Source organism: Schistocerca serialis, chromosome 1 (assembly GCF_023864345.2).
Source record: "Schistocerca serialis cubense isolate TAMUIC-IGC-003099 chromosome 1, iqSchSeri2.2, whole genome shotgun sequence".
Lineage (NCBI taxonomy): Eukaryota > Metazoa > Arthropoda > Insecta > Orthoptera > Acrididae > Schistocerca > Schistocerca serialis.
Window position 1 is genome coordinate 541,493,475 of NC_064638.1, and position 24,922 is coordinate 541,518,396.

Consider the following 24,922-nt stretch of genomic DNA (forward strand, 5'->3'; position numbering starts at 1 on the left):
TTGACCATCTAGGCATGGTTGAACTACAGTAAACATGAGCCGTGTACCTCCTTCCTGGTGGAATAAGTGGAACTGATCAGCTGTCGGACGCCCTCCATCTAATAGGCACTGCTCATGCATGGTTGTTTACGTCTTTGGGCGGATTTAGTTACATCTCTGAACAGTCAAAGGGACTGTGTCTATGATACAATATCCACATTCAACATCTGTCTTCAGGAGTTCTGGGAACGGGGGTGATGAGTACTTGTGTAAACAAGGTGAAAGACCCACCAACATACCATTGCTTACTTAGGAAGGAGCTTGCTGAGAGAGAGTGGGATGCGGTATATAGATCACAAGGTATTAATGAAAAGTAGGGCCTTTTCTATGAAATATTTAACCATAGCTTTAATCAGGCATGTCCAATAGTAAAAAAAGTACTAGAGAAATCAGATTCCACAAAGAAACTTAAAATTCCCCCAGAAATACATAAACTAAAGGAAAATATGAAGGCCCTTTATGTGCTGTTCTGAGAAACAAAATTGCAGTACTTCCTAACAAAGTACAAAAGCACCAGAAAGACACACAGGGAATCCTTGAAGAGACTAAAAGCACTTCACTATGCTGAACAGATAAGAAAAGCTAGTAACATTAGCAAAACAGCCTGGCATATTGTAAACAAAGAATGTGAACATAGAGAAAAACCAGGCTGCAGCAACATTGCATTAGAAGAAAATGTAATACTTTTGAATGAACCAAAGTCTGTATGTGAGGCCTTCGTTAAAGATTTTAGTAAGGCATGCAGAGAAGAAAAAGATAAATCAGCCCTGAAAATAAACAAAGTTAAAATGAGTAATTCATTTTTCCTAAGGAGTGTAACAGAGTTTGAGGTCATGAATATAATCTCAAAACTAAAAGTAAAATCATCTAGTGGCTGTGATGTCATATCGTCCACACTATTTAAAGAATGCAAAAATGAGTTAATAAAACCAATAACACATCTAATTAACAGTTCAATTGGCCAGGGGACCATTCCAGAGTTTTTAAAAATCACTGAGATACAACCAGTGTATAAAAAGGGGGCTATCACAGACATAAGTAACTGCAGGCCAATCTCTTTGACTTCAACATTTGGCAAGCTGCTTGAAAGAATAATTTTAGATAAAATGGAATCCTCTTCTGTAAATACAAACTATTAAACAAAACACAACATGGGTTTCAGAAAGGACGATCCACAATAACAGCATTAGCAACTTCTTTCCATGAACTACTGAATAGGCTGGATGAAGGAAACAAAGTTATAGGGACTTTCCTAGATCTGTGTAAAGCATTCAATTCTGTGAATCATGCAGTACTGTTATCCAAGTTAGAAAATTACGGGATAAGAGGAGTAGCTCTAAAATTACTAAGTTCTTATCTCCGTGATAGGAGACAGTGCACAAAACTAAATTATAAGAATGAAAGTAAGATCCAAACAGTAAAGTCAGCATACAGAACTCTCAATTGTGGAGTTCCCCAAGGAAGTATACTTGGACCATTCTTGTTTATAGTATATATTAATGAAAAACTCCAAACTAGTGAACTATGCTGATGATACATCTTTTATTAGCTGGGGCTGTACAGAGTGGGCAGCATTCCAAAGCAACAAAGAGAACTTTGAAATGATCACAGAATATCTAACAGTGAATAAGCTTACACTGAATAATGACAGACTGTAGTAACAAAGTTCTTGCTACATTTTAATAATACTCATACTCAATCACTTTCTACAGTTGAAACGTCTGACAAACATAAGTTTTTAGGCATATTGATTGATGAACATCTCACTTGGAAAGAGCATATCGGCTCCACCTGTAAAAAGTTTTTTAGTAATATTTACTTACTAAAACGTCTTGCAAATATAATAGCTCCCCTTGTCCTTAAACAAGTGTATTATGGGTTAATACCATCACATCTACAAAATGGGATCAAGGTCTGGGGTGGGGCACCCACTGTCTATATGGATCGCATTATCAGGCTTCAAAAGAGAGCAGTTAGGATAATCGCTAATGTAAGCAAAAGCCAGTCCTGTAGGTACTATTACAAAAATTATAAATTACTGACTGTTTACTCATTGTATGTATTTAAGACCATAATGTTTGTAAAAGAGAATGAGGAAAATAGTGTAAAGAACAGTGATACCCATAATTACAATACTCGAGCCAAAAGTGACTATCATAGGATACGGACTAACAAGAAAGCTACAGACCACAGTCCATATGTAACTGAGAGACAATTCTATAATAAGTTGCCAAAAATATAAAGCAACCCCAAGGCAATCTTTTCAGGGGCAAGTTGAAAAATTTGTTAATAGAAAGATGTTTATACTCATTAAAAGAAGTCTGAGCTGCGGTACTGTTAGTTTATTCTTTTACGTACTGCAGTATATTAGTGGTGGTATTGTTATTATTGGCTAATTGATGTATATAATCATTATATGTATGGAGTGATATATAATGTGCTAATGTGTTTATAACATTATTGCATGGAATTATATACAATGTGCTACTTGATGTATATATTCATTCTTGGAATGACAAGATATTGATATAATTGTACAAAAAATGACGATGTCCAAGACTGTAAAGTTAACATGGACAAACAAACATTATTATTATTATTATTATTATTATTATTATTATTATATTATTATTATTATTTCTTTCTTGTCTCAGACGTTATGTCTGGTTAAAAATGGAAGGTGACGCAGACCTTGATCAAGCGTGACTTCCTTTTAACTGTACGGTATATGTTACATTGCATTTAGGAACTTTCAGGTAGTTGAACAAGTGTCAATAATTACAGATTTCTGTAGTTGTATATATAAGTTTGGATGTAGCTGTATTGCATTGATGTACTGGTGGAAATTGTGTGGTATGACTCCTGTAGTTGATAGTATAATTGGTATAATGTCAAATTTATCCTGACGCCACATGTCCTTGACTTCCTCAGCCAGTTGGATGTATTTTTCAATTTTTTCTCCTGTTTTCTTTTGTATATTTGTTGTGTTGGGTATGGATATTTCGATTAGTTGTGTTAATTTCTTCTTTTTATTGGTGAGTATGATGTCAGGTTTGTTATGTGGTGTCGTTTTATCTGTTACAATGGTTCTGTTCCAGTATAATTTGTATTCATCGTTCTCCAGTACATTTTGTGGTGCATACTTGTATGTGGGAACATGTTGTTTTATAAGTTTATGTTGTAAGGCAAGCTGTTGATGTATTATTTTTGCTACATTGTCATGTCTTCTGGGGTATTCTGTATTTGCTAGTATTGTACATCCACTTGTGATGTGATCTACTGTTTCTACTTGTTGTTTGCAAAGTCTGCATTTATCTGTTGTGGTATTGGGATCTTTAATAATATGCTTGCTGTAATATCTGGTGTTTATTGTTTGATCCTGTATTGCAATCATGAATTCTTCCGTCTCACTGTATATTATTATTATTATTATTATTATTATTGCAGAGCGTGTTGTTACACATCTCATGCAACATTACACTTCAAAAGGAAAAATTGTCACTGTGACAACTTTCTTCACAGCTGAACATCTTGCAGAGCAGTTGAAGTGGGTACATTGAAGAAACCCCAAACAGAAGTCCTTCCATCAGCAAAGTCTACTAATGGATCATTGTATGATCCTATCTTATACATATGTGGTGACACAACAATTACTTTGTACAAGGGAAAGACCAAGAAAAGTGTTATTCAATGAGCACAATGTATCAGTCAGTCACAGTGAACCAAGAACCACATAAAAAATTCCCTGAAATTGTGAACTGCTACAGTTCCGTTCAATTTGGAGTTGATATTCTGGACCAGAGAAATATGTAAGGTACCAGTACGGAAGACCTGCCAGATAGGAGTATGCAAAGGTTCAAACAAAATAAAAATCTGTGCATACTGTACAAAAAATTGATATGTGGTCCATGTGCTGGAAGTGTTCAGTTATGTGTGTGCAAAGCATTTTGATGAAGAAGGTGGCTTTGACTGAAAACATGTCATATAGAGAAGAAACAATTTATGTCCATTTTTGTTTCTGTTTCCTAATAAATTTTTGCTTATGGCCTGTTTGGGATTTTAATTGAGAACAGGTCGTAGAGATAAAAAATGTAATTTTATAATTATATATTTATTTGCATTTGTAAGTTTAGTTTCAATTAATAATGTATTCATGATGTATTTCTTACTTTTATCATTTTTCTTCAATTAAATATTGTGTAGTCTTTATAGAAAAAATTAAGCATCACACATCGGTAGGGTAAGCATAATACACTGGTGACATTTAAAGACAACGGACTGAATTTGATGAGTAAAACTGAAAAAAAGAAAGAAAGAAAAACTTCACCGTTCAAAGTGACCAGCAGTGCTCCTTCCAGGTAGTTCACAATTGCTGGTCCTCCTAGTGGTGAATGTAATTAATGTGGCATTATTGAGAAGTTTTATTGTTCATGACACTGAAGCCAACCATAAACTCTAATCTCTACAAACATAAGACAGGAACCCAAGAGAAATACCATACAGCACTGTGTGCGAATCATTCACTGCACACAGGACTCAGATTATGAACTAACTACTGGAGTGATCACTCAAACATCAAAGTTGAAAGTTTATCTTAAAATACTTACCAGTAATCCATTTTACACTGACTGAAGAGTACTATTATTTTATACAGAATATAAAATCATGCAAGTCCCTCTGAAATAAGATACCTGGTTTTTTATAAGGAATACGGGTATGTCTTTCTCCTAATATGTCTCAGTATTTAAATGTATGATGTACCTCTGGAAGAAATAAATAGTAAGAGAACTGTCATGCAAACTGAAAATTAAGTTCACGGGTTGTTAAAAAGAATAACTAGGCTATTTATCTAAAAACTGTCATGTTTGGCACTTTTGGGCATAAGTGAAACTAGATGATGTTCAATAAATCATTATTATTTATTCTATAAACATTCCAAACAACAAAAGTGATTAAGTAATTTTTATTTGCTAAATTCAAGTTCTTTTACATAGGTGGCAATTTATCACAGGTAGGCGTGAACATTTATTTATAAAACTGTTGATAGATTGCTACTCATCATATAGCAGCGACATTGATTCAAAGACAGGCACGACAAAAAGATTGCTAAACATGTAAGCTTTTGGCCAGGAGGCCTTCTTCTAAAAAGACAACACACACACACACACACACACACACACACACACACACACACACACACACACACACGCGACCACTGGCTCTGGCTTCTGGCTGCCTGTGCCAGACTGGCCCTGCACCCAGAGACAGTGGTTATATGTGTTTGAGTTCCCCCTCAAATAAAGCCTTCTGGCTGAAAGCTTAAATGTTTAATAGTCTTTTTGTTGTGCCTGTCTGCAACTCAGCATCTCTGCTATACAGTGAGTAGCAATCTATCCTTTTGATAATACTGTCATTATTCCATCCTGGCTTTTCCATTGTTTCGTGTAAACTACTGATAGAGATTATTATGAGAATCTTGGCAGTGAGACCTCTGGTATCATACTAGTATCAGTATGACGATGATGAAGACTATTATTGCTCCAGCTATAACCTGTAACAAAAGTTCTTGAATTCAGTTATCATTAGAGAATAAGACATTGTAAATATTCAAGTCAGTGAAAATAACATATTACTTTCAACAACAGGTTATAAATGCCTCGGAGTTAGAACTTTACAGAAGTATTCAGGAGGAATAAGGTTCAGATTTAAATTTGGCTAAACCTTTTTAGTGAATGCCCGCATGTTTTCCTTGAGTGTGGCATGGCTGATTTTTTTCCCCATCTTGTCTTATTAAGAAAGTGCACCATTTCTAATAACTGCACTGTTGACAAGACATTAAAATCAACACTTCCTCTTATAACTTAAACATACACTCTGTTGTGTTCCATTTTTTTTACTTTATAATATGTGTCTGTTTCTGCTCTTGTAATGCTTTCACATTGGAAAGAAAGCTCTGAGTATTTAAATGATCTAATAGATTACAATCTTTTACAGTTTGAATTTTGATGAAATTAATTGTAACAAAGAAAATATGTAGTTTGAATTCTTGGAGATATCCAGTATATGAAGACCTTGTCCTCACCTCTGTCTAATCTTTAGCATGTGCTGATGCAGTTCACATCAGACGCTCAGCACAAGCTAACAGAGAGAAAGATATAATTACAAGAAGTGTGTAATCTTCTTTTCAGTAGTAGAATTAAACTGCTTACTTTCAGTCAATTATTTAACAACTTTTGTTCAGTTACTTGGGAGTTCATGTGGAAAATGGATGATGACATTACCTCCTCACAGTTTAAAAAATTACTGCAAGTATTTGAAAATGAGGAAACAGCACTATAATAAATACCTTGTACATTAAGTTTCTTCTTTTTTTCTTTTTTTTCTTTAATTTCTGCATTCTTCGCTTTGCGTTCTCAGTATTGTCCTCCGCATGCAACACAAAGTATTCAATACAGTCAATAGTTGCACCCTGAAATTACAAATTATTATTAGTTCATATGGAAAGGAAACAATATTTTCTTTAAATGTTTCTTATCTGTTAGGAGTCTGCTTGGGGCATTGCTCTGCTCAGAATATTGAAGACATATAAAATGCCAGAACAATTCCAAAATTTATCATAGGATAAAAATACAGAGGAGAAAAAACTGCACAGTTATGGTAATAGGATAAAATAGGTATTTGTTAAAAGGGAAACAATTGTCCCTGAAAACAATCATTAAGAAAAACTCCTTGCTGTGAAATATAACTGAATGGAAATTATACAGTACATACTTGAAACAAGAGTGAGATCACTTAAGGGGGGAAAACTTGAATATAGTGAGATATATACACCCCAAAAAAAGTTTCGCATCACTCTGGTTCCCAGAACTCCTGAAGGTAGATGTTGACTGTGGATATCGTATCATAGACACAGTCCCTTTGACTGTTCAGAGATATCATGAAACCCGCCCAAAGACACAAACAACCATGCACAAGCAGTGCCTATTAGACAGAGGGGGTCCGTCAGCTGATCAGTTCCAGTTATTCCACCAGGAAGGAGGTACATGGCTCATGTTTTCTGTAGTTCAACCATGCCTAGATGGTCAATACTGCAGTTTGATTGCATCCACATTGTTACTTAGTGCCAGGAAGGGCTCTCAATGAGGGAAGTGTCCAGGCATCTCGGAGTGAACTAAATCGATGTTTTTCAGACATGGAGGAGACACAGAGAGACAGGAACTGTCGATGACATGCCTTGCTCAGGCTGCCCAAGGGTTACTACTGCAGTGGATGACCACTACCTACAGATTATGGCTCAAAGGTACCCTGACAGCATTGTCACCGTGTTGAATAATGCTTTTCGTGCAGCCACAGGACATTGTGCCATGACTCAAACTGTGCGCAATAGGCTGCATGATGCCCAACTTCACTCCCAGTGTCCATGGCGAGGTCCATCTTTACAACCATGACACCATGCAGCGCAGTACAGATGGGCCCAAAAACATGTCCAATGGACTGCTCAGGATTGGCATCATATTCTCTTCCCTGATGAGTGTCACATATGCCTTCAACCAGACAATCATTGGAGACAGGTTTGGAGGCAGCCCAGTCAGGCTCAATGCCTGAGACACACGGTCCAGCAAGTGCAGCATGCTGGAGGTTCCCCAATGTTTTGGGGTGGCATTATGTGGGGCCGATGTCCACCGCTGGTGGTCATGGAAGGTGCCATAATGGCTGTACGATATGTGAAGGCCATCCTCTGAGCGATAATGCAACCACATTGGCAGCATATTGGCCAGGCATTCATTTTCATGGATGACAATTCGCTACCCTATGATGCTCATTTTGTGAATGACTTCCTTCAGGATAATGACATCGCTCAACTAAAGTGGCCAGCATGTTCTCCAGAAATGAACCCTATCGAACATGCCTGGGATAGGTTGAAAAGGGCTGTTTATGGATGATGTTACCCACTAGCCACTCTGAGGGATCTATGCCGAATCGGTGTTGAGTAGTGGTACAATCTGGACCAACAGTGCATTGATGAACTTGTGGATAGTATGCCACGATGATTACAGGCATGCATCAATGCAAGAGGACATGCCACTGGGTATCCACTGGGTATTAGAGTTACTGGTGTGTGCAGCAATCTGGACCACCACCTCTGAAGGTCTTGCTGTATGGTGGTACAATGTGCAGTGTGTGGATTTAATGAGTAATAACAAGGGTGGAAATGATGTTTATGTTGATCTCTATTCCAATGTTATGTACAGGTTCTGGAACTATTGGTAGCAAGATGATGCAATACTTTTTTGATGTGTGTATAATGTATGTAATTGCAGTACAAAATGGTGACGTAAACTTGCAAACCATTTAACAGAAACATAATAATAACTATACTGATTTCAGTGTAATACACAGCTCTTTATATTTGTGCTTTGGGAAGAGCAGTTAGTAGCTAGTAAAAATGGCTAGAGGAGAGCTATATTTCTAAAGAAAGTTGATCAAATGTTAGCAGTAAAAAATTTGATTAAAAATGATATTCGAATTCTCTATGTCCTAAAGGGGATGACAGTGTATCTACAATTAGTTCTTTATGCCAGAGAGCTCTATTTTGAAGTCTGAGTGTCAGCAGCTCTTTTGCAATGACCTCATCAGTTAGTTACGCTTCATAAGCAGCTGGAAATTGCATTGCATGCTGTCAGTGATTGAATAGTGCTTTTGCAAACTACCAGGATTCATGTATGGGAGATGCCAAACGTGACTCAAGTGCTGTTCTCTCCTGTGGATACTGTCTCCTCCCCAGGAAATACAGGATCCATCACAACTCAACAATTAGACTGTGAGTGGTGAATCAGTGGTAATGTAAGGGGTTTGATGTGCTGTCTCCACCTGAAATTGATACTGAGCCAGTGCAACACACTTCATCTGTAGGGACACCTGTTGTATTCCACGTTGCTTGGGGGAGTGGAGGATGAAGCCAATGAAAAAGGGTGGAAATCAGTTCATCATTGGTAGTTTAAACATGCAGCAAACAACAGTAAACATTATGGAAATGGCACCTAGGAATGAAAGGAACAAGTTTGCTCAGTTTGCATGGCTGAGGTCCTCATTCATCATGTCGAAAAAGCAGTGCCAGCAGCCATTGAAAGAGCAGAATGCAACCAGCTGTAGCTCATGACACATGGTTGAATGAATTATGCATGTCATCTTGGCTCTGCAGTTGTACTTCCCTCATTCCATCAAATGGCAGAGAAGGTTGAGAAAATCAGCTTTCCTCATAGAATTTAAAAAACACTCATAATCTGCAGCATTGTCCTGAGAATTGATTGTGTCCACACAGTTTCTGAGTGGAATAGGAAGCTATGACCAGATACTTGGAAGGTTCAGTGAAAAGCTAGGTTGTAACTTTCTTGACTTGTATCATAAGGTTGAGAATTGTCCAAGGTTGAGCAGAGTCACAATTGTAAACTATTCAACGAATGTAACATATAGTTTTGCAGTTACATGGACCTGGAAATGTGTTCTAAATTGAAAATAATGTAGCCTGCCCATAGTATGTATGTTTTCTGATAGAGGTCACTCAGTTCCCATGCATCAAATTACAATGTTGCTGTCACTTGCTTCAAGGAAGATGTCCCAGTGGAGGCTAATCTTCAGAAATTGGAAAGAAAGGCATTTGCAACTGGATTGGTGGCAGATGTACTACACAGTGAAAAACCCAAGAAATATGACAGTGATATTGAGGTCACTGAATACTTAAATGCATCATTGCTTTGTTCACCAGCAAAATCGACAAGGAATTGGAGATGAACATTCTCAGAACCTCAATGTGTCATTCTTCAGAAGGGAAGTTACTGTCCATTTCTATGTGGCAGCACCAATGAATTAAGTGATTATGATATCAGTATGTGATGTTATTTGTGCAAATAGTTGGTGTAACATGGGATTCTACAGAATAACACATTATTTTTTAAGTGTGGAACATCCCACTATGCACACTTTAGTTTAACACATGTGCAGATGGGCTGCAAAAACCACCAGCTCCAGACATCGACAAGGCACAATGGCGATTCCACATCTCCAGTTATGGGGATGGCTTGCTTATGTTTTGGTGTTGGAGCTCAGTGGTGCCTTGGAAGCCTCAGAGATAAAGCGTGCTGGCAAGAATGTAAAAGATCAAACAGTTAAGGGTTATACTTGAGAACTGTCATTCTGACTTTGCTGTCGAATGTCAAAACATAACATATATGTGTTACGATCTGTTGTGAGCGATCTTCATCGCTCATCATTGTAAAAATGAATATTGCTATTATAGTAGAGAAGAATTATCTCATATCTGATAACGCCATTTCAATAGCTTAAATACACCAGAGTCTCTTTCAGCACCTTCCCCAACTGCAAAAGGAAAAGAAGTAACATGACTTGGTTTAGTGGCACTGCGTAGCAGCTCCACTAGTGCAGTTAACTTTAAGAACAGTGGCCAAAACTTATTTAGGTGGTAAAATTGTCACACATTCAATCAAATGACAGATTGTGCATGGAGTGCATCTCACCGTAACCAACCACAAGGTTACATTCTATTTTGACATCCTATTGCAGGACACAAATTAGAAGTGCTAAAAGAAGAGAGCATTCATGATAATAAACAAGATTTATCATGAATTTTGACAGAATAAGAAACACAATGCCTAGAGCAACCTAAGTCAGTAATAAAAAAAGATATAAGTAGACACACAGAGTGGTGTTGCTTAAATTGATTTGATTAATCGAGGTGAAATAAATTTAATTTGATTAAAACCAAATGAGTGTTGACTGACCTCAATAGTTGAAGAAAGAATATTAGTTGACCATAACAAAGATATTCATGTGCTTAAATAACCACCAGCAAGTGACTAGAGAAAAATTTCATCGAGAATTTGGAAGAATTCAACGTTGTGATTTTGAGACTAAAGTTGCAGCAGCAATCTCTGATGGCATCCCTGCAGCAGCCAACCGATACAACAACACTCTTATTCAGTACAGTGGCCTGTTGGCAGTATTTACTCATTACTAAATAAAGGCATTATTGTCCGTACTGTATGGCAGTTACTGCCCACAACATGGAACGTAATTTATTAGAAATTTTAGGGAAATTAAAAAAAAAAAATAGAGAAGTTAGATGAGTTCTCTAATAGCATTACAATCAAAGGTCAATCACTGTCAAATTTAAACAGACAAGGGGAGGAGGAGGTAACTACAAAAGTAGACAGGATTTCTAGTTTAGAAACAATAATATTAAACCGAGCGAGGTGGCGCAGTGGTTAGACACTGGAATCGCATTCGGAAGGACGACGGTTCAATCCCGGGTCCGGCCATCCTGATTTAGGTTTTCCGTGATTTCCCTAAATCCATGAACCATGAACCATGGACCTTGCCGTTGGTGGGGAGGCTTGCGTGCCTCAGCGATACAGATGGCCGTACCGTAGGTGCAACCACAACGGAGGGGTATCTGTTGAGAGGCCAGACAAATGTGTGGTTCCTGAAGAGGGGCAGCAGCCTTTTCAGTAGTTGCAGGGGCAACAGTCTGGATGATTGACTGATCTGGCCTTGTAACATTAACCAAAACGGCCTTGCTGTGCTGGTACTGCGAACAGCTGAAAGCAAGGGGAAACTACAGCCGTAAGTTTTCCCGAGGACATGCAGCTTTACTGTATGATTAGATGATGATGGCGTCCTCTTGGGTAAAATATTCCGGAGGTAAAATAGTCCCCCATTCGGATCTCCGGGCGGGGACTACTCAAGAGGACGTCGTTATCAGGAGAAAGAAAACTGGCATTCTACGGATCGGAGCGTGGAATGTCAGATCCCTTAATCGGGCAGGTAGGTTAGAAAATTTAAAAAGGGAAATGGATAGGTTAAAGTTAGATATAGTGGGAATTAGTGAAGTTCGGTGGCAGGAGGAACAAGACTTTTGGTCAGGTGATTACAGGGTTATAAATACAAAATCAAATAGGGGTAATGCAGGAGTAGGTTTAATAATGAATAAAAAAATAGGAGTGCGGGTTAGCTACTACAAACAGCATAGTGAACGCATTATTGTGGCCAAGATAGACACAAAGCCCATGCCTACTACAGTAGTACAAGTTTATATGCCAACTAGCTCTGCAGATGATGAAGAAATTGATGAAATGTATGACGAGATAAAAGAAATTATTCAGGTAGTGAAGGGAGACGAAAATTTAATAGTCATGGGTGACTGGAATTCATCAGTAGGAAAAGGGAGAGAAGGAAACATAGTAGGTGAATATGGATTGGGGGGAAGAAATGAGAGGAAGCCGCCTTGTAGAATTTTGCACAGAGCATAACTTAATCATAGCTAACACTTGGTTCAATAATCATGAAAGAAGGTTGTATACCTGGAAGAAACCTGGAGATACTAAAAGGTATCAGATCGATTACATAATGGTAAGACAGAGATTTAGGAACCAGGTTTTAAATTGTAAGACATTTCCAGGGGCAGATGTGGATTCTGACCACAATCTATTGGTTATGAACTGCAGATTAAAAATGAAGAAACTGTAAAAAGGCGGGAATTTAAGGAGATGGGACCTGGATAAACTGAAAGAACCAGAGGTTGTAGAGAGTTTCAGGGAGAGCATAAGGGAACAATTGACAGGAATGGGGGAAAGAAATACGGTAGAAGAAGAATGGGTAGCTCTGAGGGATGAAGTAGTGAAGGCAGCAGAGGATCAAGTAGGTAAAAAGACGAGGGCTAATAGAAATCCTTGGGTAACAGAAGAAATATTGAATTTAATTGATGAAAGGAGAAAATATAAAAATGCAGTAAATGAAGCAGGCAAAAAGGAATACAAACGTCTCAAAAATGAGATCAACAGGAAGTGCAAACTGGCTAAGCAGGGATGGCTAGAGGACAAATGTAAGCATGTAGAGGCTTGTCTCACTAGGGGTAAGATAGATACTGCCTACAGGAAAATTAAAGAGACCTTTGGAGAGAAGAGAACGACTTGTATGAATATCAAGAACTCGGATGGCAACCCAGTTCTAAGCAAAGAAGGGAAGGCAGAAAGGTGGAAGGAGTATATAGAGGGTTTATACAAGGGCGATGTACTTGAGGACAATATTATGGAAATGGAAGAGGATGTAGATGAAGACGAAATGGGAGATAAGATACTGCGTGAAGAGTTTGACAGAGCACTGAAAGACCTGAGTCGAAACAAGGCCCCGGGAGTAGACAACATTCCATTAGAACTACTGATGGCCTTGGGAGAGCCAGTCATGACAAAACTCTACCATCTGGTGAGCAAGATGCATGATACAGGCGAAATACCCACAGACTTCAAGAAGAATATAATAATTCCAATCCCAAAGAAAGCAGGTGTTGACAGATGTGAAAATTACGGAACTATCAGTTTAATAAGTCACAGCTGCAAAATACTAACACGAATTCTTTACAGACGAATGGAAAAACTGGTAGAAGCGGACCTCGGGGAAGATCAGTTTGGATTCCGTAGAAATGTTGGAACACGTGAGGCAATACTAACCTTACGACTTATCTTAGAAGGAAGATTAAGAAAAGGCAAACCTACGTTTCTAGCATTTGTAGACTTAGAGAAAGCTTTTGACAACGTTAACTGGAATACTCTCTTTAAAATTCTGAAGGTGGCAGGGGTAAAATACAGGGAGCGAAAGGCTATTTACAATTTGTACAGAAACCAGATGGCAGTTATAAGAGTCGAGGGGCATGAAAGGGAAGCAGTGGTTGGGAAAGGAGTGAGACAGGGTTGTAGCCTCTCCCCGATGTTATTCAATCTGTATATTGAGCAAGCAGTAAAGGAAACAAAAGAAAAATTTGGAGTAGGTATTAAAATCCATGGAGAAGAAATAAAAACTTTGAGGTTCGCCGATGACATTGTAATTCTGTCAGAGACAGCAAAGGACTTGGAAGAGCAGTTGAACGGAATGGACAGTGTCTTGAAAGGAGGATATAGGATGAACATCAACAAAAGCAAAACGAGGATAATGGAATGTAGTCAAATTAAATCGGGTGATGCTGAGGGGTTTAGATTAGGAAATGAGACACTTAAAGTAGTAAAGGAGTTTTGCTATTTAGGGAGTAAAATAACTGATGATGGTCGAAGTAGAGAGGATATAAAATGTAGACTGGCAATGGCAAGGAAATCGTTTCTGAAGAAGAGAAATTTGTTAACATTGAGTATAGATTTAAGTGTCAGGAAGTCGTTTCTGAAAGTATTTGTATGGAGTGTAGCCATGTATGGAAGTGAAACATGGACGATAACCAGTTTGGACAAGAAGAGAATAGAAGCTTTCAAAATGTGGTGTTACAGAAGAATGCTGAAGATAAGGTGGGTAGATCACGTAACTAATGAGGAGGTATTGAATAGGATTGGGGAGAAGAGAAGTTTGTGGCACAACTTGACTAGAAGAAGGGATCGGTTGGTAGGACATGTTTTGAGGCATCAAGGGATCACAAATTTAGCATTGGAGGGCAGCGTGGAGGGTAAAAATCGTAGAGGGAGACCAAGAGATCAATACACTAAGCAGATTCAGAAGGATGTAGGTTGCAGTAGGTACTGGGAGATGAAGAAGCTTGCACAGGATAGAGTAGCATGGAGAGCTGCATCAAACCAGTCTCAGGACTGAAGACCACAACAACAACAACCTAAATCCCTCCAGGCAAATGCCGGGATGGTTCCTCTGAAAGGGCACGGCCGACTTCCTTCCCCATCCTTCCGTAATCCGATGAGACCGATGACCACGCTGTCTGGTCTCCTACCCCAAACCAACCAACCACCAATAATATTAAATTTGCGTGTGTATTTACAGACAATGTAAATAAACACTGTAAGCTGATGGGAAATGAAGTGAATGCAGTTTAAAGGGGTACACTAAGAACCTAAGATGTTAAATAATTAAATCTCAGATACAGAAGAATGGATAGAAATACAAGAACAAAATAAAGAATTTTATGAAGTGATTGGTGCCCTGAACATTTTAACTAGTTTGGAAGAATCTTTACAAGAGCCTATAAAAAGTACAGAAGAAGGTTGAGTTTACTATTGCTACCATCAATTCTTTGGGGAATACTGAAATTTGTTGTTCTAGGGAATATATTAGAGTATAAAATGTCCAAAAAAATTAATCTGTAATGAGTACTCACAACAGATTTGGGTTTAAAATACAATGTGCTTCAGGAAAGTTGCAGTATATAGTGATCATAAGTTTGAGTCCAGCCAGCGTATGAATATGAACGCATATATTAATGGAATGTTAGTTATGAATACATGTAGTTGTCATGTCTTTCACTGTCTGTTGAAACAGCTGAGTTTGTTGCTAATGGACTCTGTGTTGGATTAGGTATTCTATATTACATAGATGTGCAGTATGTGCTAATAATATGCGTATTGTTTAATGCAGCATGTAAAGATAAAGATCTAAGATGTATCTATTCTCCCAACGCAGAAAGAGGTTGTAGTAATTAATCTAAGAGAGATATTGACCATTACAGATGCAATATCACCATGCCACTCAAAAAGTAGAGAATTCATTTCTTTTTTGAGTGTCATGGGAAAAATCAACAATGTAGGAAAAAACTGATTGCTGCTTACCATAAAGATAACAAACTAAGTTGTAGTTAGGCACAATTAAGACACAATACATAAGCTTTCAGCCTCAGCCTTCATCTTTCTCCAATGAATGCTGAGGCCTAAAGCTTATGTGTATGTGTTTTTTAGTTGTGCCTGTCTGCAACTTAGTTTGTTATCTTTATGGTAAGAAGCAATATATCTTTTCCTACATTGTTGATACCTGGAGTTTCCATTGTTCGTTATGGAAATACTTTATTTTCATATTGCTTTAATTTCATTACTTACTTGAGGCTCTCTGGCATTATTACTTCTTTGTTTAACATTTAGTCAAAGCTAAAGGAGACTTTTTTTTTTAAATATGTGATGAGTAAAGTAAGCAGCACCTTCAGGCATTAAGAGTCAGCTGTTAGAGTAAATGAATTAAAGTCAATTTCTGGAGCTGCGAGCATAACACATGAACACTGTGTTATCCCTGGAGTGTATTAATTACATCATATTATTTCAGTTTAAATATGAAGAAAGAGACAAACAATTATTTTGTCAAAACTTTATTTCTTGCAGATCATGGAATGGATTATGAGAAATGTTATACAGTGTTGACAATCTTAAAGAAATTTATTGTGTCATCCATCTTTCTACATTCAGACATTTATATTGCTGAAACCCTACCTTTCTACAGACCACTCTGCGCTAATTGCAACTTACTAACATAGGATAGCATGAGGCAGCAACGTACATATGGTGACAAAACAAATACACAATACATTGATGAAGACAAAATGTTTGTGGAAATACATATGTTAGCCACATAATGAAAAGGGGAGAGTGGATGGACATTGAAAAAAATTTAAGGCAAGTGTGATGTGCTAACATGCAAGCAAAAAAAAACAGATAGTTTGTGGAGCAAATTATCTCGCTGTCATAGCTGATGAAGCATTTGACAGATGAGGAGCAAAACTAATATAGAAGACTCAAGTTATCTCTGAAGAGCAAGTACTATTGGATAAATGATTTGATAATCCAGTAAAAAGGCAACAGTTATTAAAGCATTAATGAGACATTAAGTAGATGTGTCATGTAATTGTGGAGAAGAGTAAATACAGTATAAGAACAAAGAGTTACTCTCTATAGAAATTGCGGGAGAACTTCCAGCTTACACTGAAAGTATGCAACTTAAGAAATGAAAAATAAATGCATTCATGTATTTCAAATTGCTCTTTTGCATGGTGTTTTGGGTTGGTGGAATTGACCGCTTTGATAGTAAAGAAATGTAAAAGTAAGTATATCCCAAGAAAACTATAATTAACAGATAATATTTATAGGAAGATAATTTATAACATCGCAAGAAACATAAGTAGAAGCTACAAAAGGTGAAGTCAGGAAACGTGTTGGAATAACTGGGTAGAGTTGATATGTTAATAGAGAAACTTTGTAATTGTGAGAATAAGGGTCGGACACTGTGCATGCTGTTAAAGATTTAAGCAGGGTTGTACACGATTTTGTGTAGGTATTGGTGAGGTCAAGGGTAGGTGGACTCTTGGAAGTGGTGGCCTACAATTAGAACTGCTGGAAAGGAATGACCTGAACCATTAATTTTTTTAATTTTCTTTTTTTACATAAAGGCATGAATATAGGGACACTCGCTTAGAAGAGCGAAAAAATATGTACACTGTATGTGCCCACACAATGAGATGTAAGCACTGCTCTTACAATAACTGTTAGTCACATTATTGGATTGTTCTCCAAGACAGTTAAAAGGCTAATAGACTTATCCAGGCACAGATGATTCTATGCATTCACATTTCTGCACGAGTCTGACTTATCAGAAATCTGAGATTTGAGCTTGGAGAGAATGTTGTGAATTTAAATGTCAGCATGTAACTCCTTGTGGTAAAAGTAAACCTAATCATTTTTCAGTCTCAATAGATTTGAGAAACTTTTGCTCCTGTGATAAATAATTTAAGAGTGAAAAGGAAGAAAGTTACATTTCAGTAACCACGATACAGCCTGATTAAGCAGTTCAACTATTTACTGTGCTCTTCTGTATAAAAAGGAAACAATATCCATAGTAATCCCATGCAAAGGGAGCAATAAAATGCAAAATGGAAAAATTATTTAATGTATAACAGAATGTAATAAGCAAATAAATGATCAGTTGGAGACAAATATTTTGAACAAAGTTTGTTAGATGTACTTCTATCCTTTGTGAAAACAAATAGAATTACTCAATGAAGATTTATTTTAAAAATAAGATTGGATTCTGTCTTAAATGACTTTGAGAGAAAAATAATGAAATAACAATAACTGAAATGAATTGAATGAACATAATGTGCAGTGGGGTGCACAAGCCAGCGGCTCCACACTCTGACAAGGCAAAACTTAACATATACATGTTGCAGTCTATTGTGAACTACAAATTATGAGTGATATGTGTCACCTGTCATTGTAAAAGTAAATGTACTGCAGAAACATTGCCGTAATAATACAGAAGGATTCTCAAAAACCTAATTACGTCATTTCAGCACAGTAGAATTCTCACAAACCTGATTACAGCATTTCAGTAGCTCAAAGAGATCATAGCTGTCTTTCAGCATTTGCCCCAACTGCAAAAGTAGAGGAAATCACATGACGTGGTTTAGTGGCACTGAATAGCAGGTCCACTACAGCAATTAACTTCAAGAACGGTAACCGAAAATTATTTCAAAGGTAAAGTTGACACACTTGACAGATTTCGTAATGAGCGCACCACATGATAACCAACCTCAAGGTTACATTCCAACTTCCCCAACGTTAGTGGTTTGCTGTAAGGTTATGATGACAGATAAATGTGATTTGTATCTTAGCTCCCAGACTTGAAATGTTTAACTCTGGGCAAAAGACAACCCTTATTGTGAAGAAATTTACCAACATGCTCGTAATGTTGTGCTATGGGCCAATGTTACCAGTGACCTTACCATTGGGCTTTATTTCTGTGAAGGGCAGTGTACCTCCAGACATAATCTCATTGGCTGTTACTTGAACTCAACAAAGTTAGCATGCTGGATGATATTGTTATGCAACGTGATGATGTGCCTGGACACTATTGAGCTCCTGTTCGAGACTAGTTGAACAACCAGTTTCCATTATGGATTGGTTGCGGAAGGCCTCTCATATGGCCACCCAGAAGGCCACACTTAACAATGTGCAGCAATAAAAAAGATTTGTGCAATTCAATGGCTTCTGCTGAAGAGATGAAAGAAAAGATTACCAGTTCCCCAGAGAATGATCCTTCCCCAAAATGCTGCACTGAGTAAGCAGGAGCACATGGCATCAAATCCAACTCTGTGCTGAGAATGGGTTTCAGTATACAGAGAGAATTTGAAATATGTAAGAGCACTTGTTTCTGTGTTATTCCATTCTTGCATGTATCATTTTCTGTTAAATACAATTTCTGATAGAGATGGGGAGTTGTTTCATGTTCCTGTTTGCTTTCATGTTGCTTCATGTTTCAATACAATAACATTAAACATTTCTGATCGTGACTTGTGGAACACCCTATAGAGTTCCCAATAAATGGCTAAGGAGCAGTGCACATCAAAGGCTGCTGCCCAGGTAACTGTGTGTGGGATGCATAAAGGGAATTTTTAGGTTACATAATATTTGTTCCTGTCAAGACAGTGAAGTATTCATCTAAGGTCCAAAGAAATGCCCCCCCCCCCCCCCCCTCCTCCCAAACACGTGAGACTATTAAAGTACTAATGGTTAACTAATGAAGCATTCACAACAAAGTGACAGAATTTGAACCATTTCTAAGAAGCAGTGGAGCTTATATAATGCTAGATACAGAAACATGACTAAAAATAATTGAGAGCAGTGAAATTTTTAGGGCAAGTCTAAATGCATACAAAAGGATAAACTAATTGTAAATGGAGTCCCTCTGTAGATGAGTGGTCAGCAAAGTTAGCTGTCAGGTGGAGGACTTGGGTTTGATTATCAGTACTGCCAAGGATTTTTCTTTGATGGAAAGAGTGGTAAGGATGCACTCAAGCTCATGATGACAATTGAAGAGCTACTTGATTGAGAAGCAGCATCTCCAAGGTCTGAAAATTTGGCAAAATGGCTGGGAGACTGGTTTGCTGACTCATACCCATCCATACCACATTGACATGGCAAAGGGTGACATGGCAGCTGGTCAACATCCCTTGGGAATTTAGGGCACGGATGAGGTGCTCATTTTAAATGAGAAATGGGGGTGGAATATTTCTTGCAATAGAAAAGTAGCTCAATTTAAGGAATATAGACACTGAAGCTGCATGCAAGATGGTTTGGGCAAGACTCAGTATCAAGGGTGAGTATAAATTTGTGATTGGATCCTTCTACCAGCCACCAGATCCATTCCCCAATTTAGCTGAAAACTAAGAGGAAACCTCAGCTTGCTAGTATGTATGTTCCGTAATTGCATTGTCATCATTGAATGAGACTTAACTCATCCAACAATTGTTTGGAATACATACAGTTTTATGAGTGAGTGGTAAGTGTGATGACACAGCCTACAAAACAATGTTAAATGCTTTGTTTGAAAACTACCTAGAATAGATAATTTGGACACCTACTCATGAGAGAAATATATTGGCATTAATAATACCGAGCGAGGTGGCGCAGTGGTAGCACACTGGACTCGCATTCGGGAGGACGACGGTTCAATCCCGTCTCCACCCATCCTGATTTAGGTTTTCCGTGATTTTCCTAAATCGTTTCAGGCAAATGCCGGGATGGTTCCTTTGAAAGGGCATGGCCGATTTCCTTCCCAATCCTTCCCTAACCCGAGCTTGCGCTCCGTCTCTAATGACCTCGTTGTCGACGGGACATTAATCACTAACCTAACCTAACCTATTGGCATTAATAACGCCAAATTGACATAACCTCTTGGAGGATACCCACCATGACCATGGGACAGCTGCAGCAAGCACGATTACCAAAACACAAAGAGCAACTGAAACAAGTAGAAACATTTATATATTCAGAACACTGTATAAGTAGGAAGTGGCATCATACAAAACTGTAGCTCTAGACTTGAGAATGTGGAGGAACTGTGGCTCAAATTTAGAAGAATAGTTGACTAAATAATAGATAGGTATGTACATGAAGATCAGTTCATATTGGATGAGATACCCCATGGTATACATTGTAAGGAGACTTACAAAGGAACATTGACTAACACAGAAGAGGCATGAAACAAAGCATTGGCCTATAGATAGAGAGATGCAGAATGTAACACATTTGGCTGTCGAAAGGGCAATGCATAAAGCCTTCAATCACTAGTGTAGCAGAACGTTACTGAAAGATGTGTCACAAAATAATAAGAAATTTTGATCACATGTAAGAATTGCCAGTGATACCAAAGTTAATATCCTAAGCAAAAGCAGAAATGGTAAGATCTGTTTTCAGATGTTCATTTACAAAGAAAGACACAGGAATATAGTCTCAGTTGAATACTCACACTGCAAAGAAGAGTGATATATACTGCCTGAAAAAAAAGTTAAGTACCCAAATGACGTAGTCAGACGTCAATGTAACTTCATACACATAAGCGCTATTGGTAGGTATGTGAATGATTATTAGAGTTGCAATTCTCTGTGACAGGTAGTACTACCACCAGACAGTTTTAGTGTTGTTACAAGGCATGGCAGAGTATATTAGGGCCATGAACAGCTTCAGATGTTGAGTGATCACTGTGAAGGACATGAAAATACTGCATACTCATGTGATAGAGTATGATCAGTACCTGACAATGTTTGAAAGAGGAGACCCCTCATTGCGGGTCTCCATTTGGCTGGGTAGTCAGATTGTGCAATACCCACATTTTTGAGGCTTTTGGAATACTCACCATAAAGGTTTCGGTCGACCATGTCTGCTTACCACAGGGGAGGATCACCAAATTGTGCACCTAGCACCTCCTAGCCCATTTCCACATGTACCTACCATCCAAATAATGGACTACCTGCAACATTCTGTGTTATCTCACACCATTGGTTGGATACTAGCAGCAGCCAGACTAAGGAATTACCATCCCATGTGTAGGCTGCCATAACCAGCACAACACAAATATCTGAATTTGGAATGGTGCCATGACCAGAAAGCGTGCACTGCTGATGAATTGCATCAAATTGTGTTCAGCGATGAATTGCAGTATTGATAGATATTAGTGTCTGTGTTACAGGGTTAATCATAAAGTATGGCATATAACTCGAACAAAAGAAACTGTGCCAAGTAGTTGAAGAAAAGCACAGAACACAAGTGATCCATAAAACTACAATCCAGTAAGTAATTCTTTGTTTCTCCTCTCATCCAAAGTACCTTAATTTGTTTGTCATGTAGGAGGTGATATCCTGTTGGGTACCAGTCAGTAAAAGAATTATGGAGAACAAACTAGGTAGCTAAGGAGGCCTGCACAATAACTGCAGGTGCACAATGGATAGTGCTCTTATATACTGTGATCTGAAAGGCACAGGCCCATGTATAATTGGGATGAGAAGTGACTGGAAGCATGGGACAAACTTCACCTGACAAGTGGGAAAACTGAGCCCTTCTCATTTACATACTTATCAAGCACTACCCTTTAACATATGAATTCCTTCTCTCACAAGAGGACTCACCTCCATGCAGTATTTGTGGTTTATGAACATCTGTGGCTACCATTTTGGAAGGATGTGTCCAGTATTCACATGTTGGCAGCAAAAAAATGTGGGTAGAGACCCTCAGCTGTCCATTTTGAGAAATGGCACAAATAGTGTGATATGTGTTACAAAGTTTTGCATAACATCCAATCTCCTGCATGAATTGTTAGGAAGGTACTCTTAGTTTTTTATGTCTTACAGACTGATGCCAACAACCAAACTTTACAATTTGTATATTTCACTCATTTCAAGTTTGGCATTCTTGTCTTTGATACAGGTAAGAACAGATAATGTGTGTAATTCTCTTCTTCATTATTCTGATTTGGTCATACTCTTACCACATCATTAGGAAGAGCCATAATAAGTTTTATCCAAAATTTCAAATTTTTTTTATTCCAAAAATCTTTCAATTTGTATTATGAACCTTCTAATAAATAATTTCATTTCTGTGGTTGATAAAGAAATTTGTTACAAACCTACTCATAAATAATGGTACACTAAAATTGAATCTTTAACAGTTGAATTTTAACATGAAAAGTGTGTTGCAAATCCCAGTGATTCATCTAATGTCTTTGATCAACAGAAAAACTCAAACCAAATGTTTATAAATAATATTTTATATACAAGTTGTATGTAAAAAGATTTTGCACTGTTATGAAATGAATTCTGAGAAAAAAGACCATTGCTCTTGAACATAACTCTGTATACATCTTGATGATTATTCTCTGAGGCTGCTTCTTATTCCAACATTTCCTTATCTCAGAAAATAAAGAAGAGCCACCCAAAGATTACAGCCAAAATTTAATGTGTATTTTGTATAATAAAATTTGTGTACTGAGCTAATACTTATTATGTACGTACCTGCCTCTCAATCAGTGTTCCAAGTTCAACAAACTGATCCCTCATCTCACGGACAGATTTCTCAATCTTGAGAAGCTCTCTATGCCTTGACTGCAAAGGATCTATTGCCATCTTTGCTTCAGCAGTAAGAGCTAAAATCTTTTGGAAAAATGCTTTGTTTTGTCCATTAGTAAGTACCAAACCACTCAGTTTATGTCAGTAAAACATGATGTTTTTGCTTACATTGTTTGAAAATAATGCTGGATTTTCTTCTGCCAGCAATTCCTCTAATTCTTCATTTGGAACTATAACATTCTCTACAGGGGTAAAAATACAAGGTGTTTAATGGTGATCAAGTAGTAATTTATTTACATTATTTGTGGTTATAAGACGCATTAGTTTTATACGTGTATGTAAAAAAAATAGTATTGTAATGTATTGTGGTTGAGCCACTTCTTTTATCTACAACAAATTGGTATCTTCAAAGTATAATTTTGTATTATATCTTCATAATTAGAAATAAATTACTACATTTCCATTAAAGCTTTACTTTTTATGTTATTGCCATCTGTGTACTTAAACTGTGTATGTTTGAGAAGTCTGATGGTAATGAATGACAAAACAGGGACTGTTCTTACTTATCCTCAGTTGTTGCTTAAGCAGAGCAGCAGATTTGTCCTTATAATTTGATATCAGGATAGCATAGGTTTCATATACAGCAGAAAACATATGCACTAAAGATGAGTATTGAACCTTTTCTATATTTCTCAAGACAACTGACTTGGGCTTAGAATCTTCAGTTTGATCTTTCTTTATATCTTCTTCCATTTCTGAAATGAGGAAAACATTTTTTGAACAACTTTGCATTAGTAAATACTTACAAACCACTGTTACAAAATGGTGATAACCTCACCATTGACAGTAAGCTCCATCCACTGTTACAAAAGACAAACTCTGTCAGGTGCTAAGAATATTAAAAATTTGAAGTTTTGTTCTGTTCCAGTATGGACTATTATCAGTAAATCTTGACAGTGAAACTAAGCAATAAAGTGAAAAAAGTTTATATTTAATATAAAATTGCAGTAAACAGTGGCACTTCCACTTAAAACTAGTTTTATCTCTAAAACTGTAGCACGCGCAATATTGGCACAGTCTGGATATAAAAAATGAAGTTGAAATTTCAATCATGTAACTTCATTCCTTCTCTGACCATAATTTTATTTTCTTTTCCTGAACATAAAAGTAATAGAGTACTCAGAATTAGTCATAAGTACTGAAATGTCACAACTTTTTTTTGATATTATAAGCTACTGCTGTATGCATGGAATGAAATGCTACAATGCTGTCAGTTGTTGATTTCTAATTCAATTTATTTTCATTGAGTCACATTCATCTATTTATTTTTTATGTATTTGCAATATGCCTCCACTGCAGTATTTTTAATGCTATATGTATGTATTGTGTGTGTGTGTGTGTGTGTGTGTGTGTGTGTGTGTGTGTGTGTGTGTGTGTATGTGTGTGTGTGTGTTGTATGATTATTATTATGATGATGATGATGAGAGAAGGGAGAGGATGAAATGCAGTGCCAGCACATTTTTACTGCTCACGACTAGCACCAAAGGGGCCGCCAAGCTTAATGTCACCATCCAACAGACGGCTTACCATCAACAGTGCCACATGCCCTCACCTCATGCTTTCAGTCAAACTTGTGTAAAACAAAGACATTGGTGCAAAGTCTAGTGATCAGGAACTTGATGCCACTACTTCTCCTACACTTTGCAGTTAAATACTCATACTCTC

The 24,922-nt window shown here is 37.4% G+C and overlaps 1 protein-coding gene and 1 long non-coding RNA gene across 4 annotated transcripts in view; one reads left to right on the forward strand and one right to left on the reverse strand.

Annotated features, from left to right (window-relative positions):
* Positions 1-4,720, forward strand: part of LOC126475102 (uncharacterized) — a 55,692-nt gene extending 50,972 nt beyond the window's left edge. For all 3 annotated transcript variants that reach the window (XR_007586654.1, XR_007586656.1, XR_007586655.1), the window contains exon 4: positions 3,562-4,720. This is a non-coding gene — a long non-coding RNA (uncharacterized LOC126475102). The remainder of the gene's footprint in view (positions 1-3,561) is intronic.
* A 430-nt stretch (positions 4,721-5,150) lies between these two features.
* LOC126412151 (syntaxin-1A-like) lies at positions 5,151-23,950 on the reverse strand. Its single transcript, XM_050081652.1, has 5 exons — positions 23,761-23,950; positions 23,366-23,439; positions 23,144-23,281; positions 6,386-6,508; positions 5,151-5,590 (listed from the first exon to the last, which is right to left on the reverse strand). The coding sequence occupies exons 1-5, from the start codon at positions 23,948-23,950 to the stop codon at positions 5,537-5,539; spliced, it is 579 nt and encodes a 192-aa protein (XP_049937609.1). The 3' UTR covers positions 5,151-5,536.
* Positions 23,951-24,922: the final 972 nt, after the last annotated feature.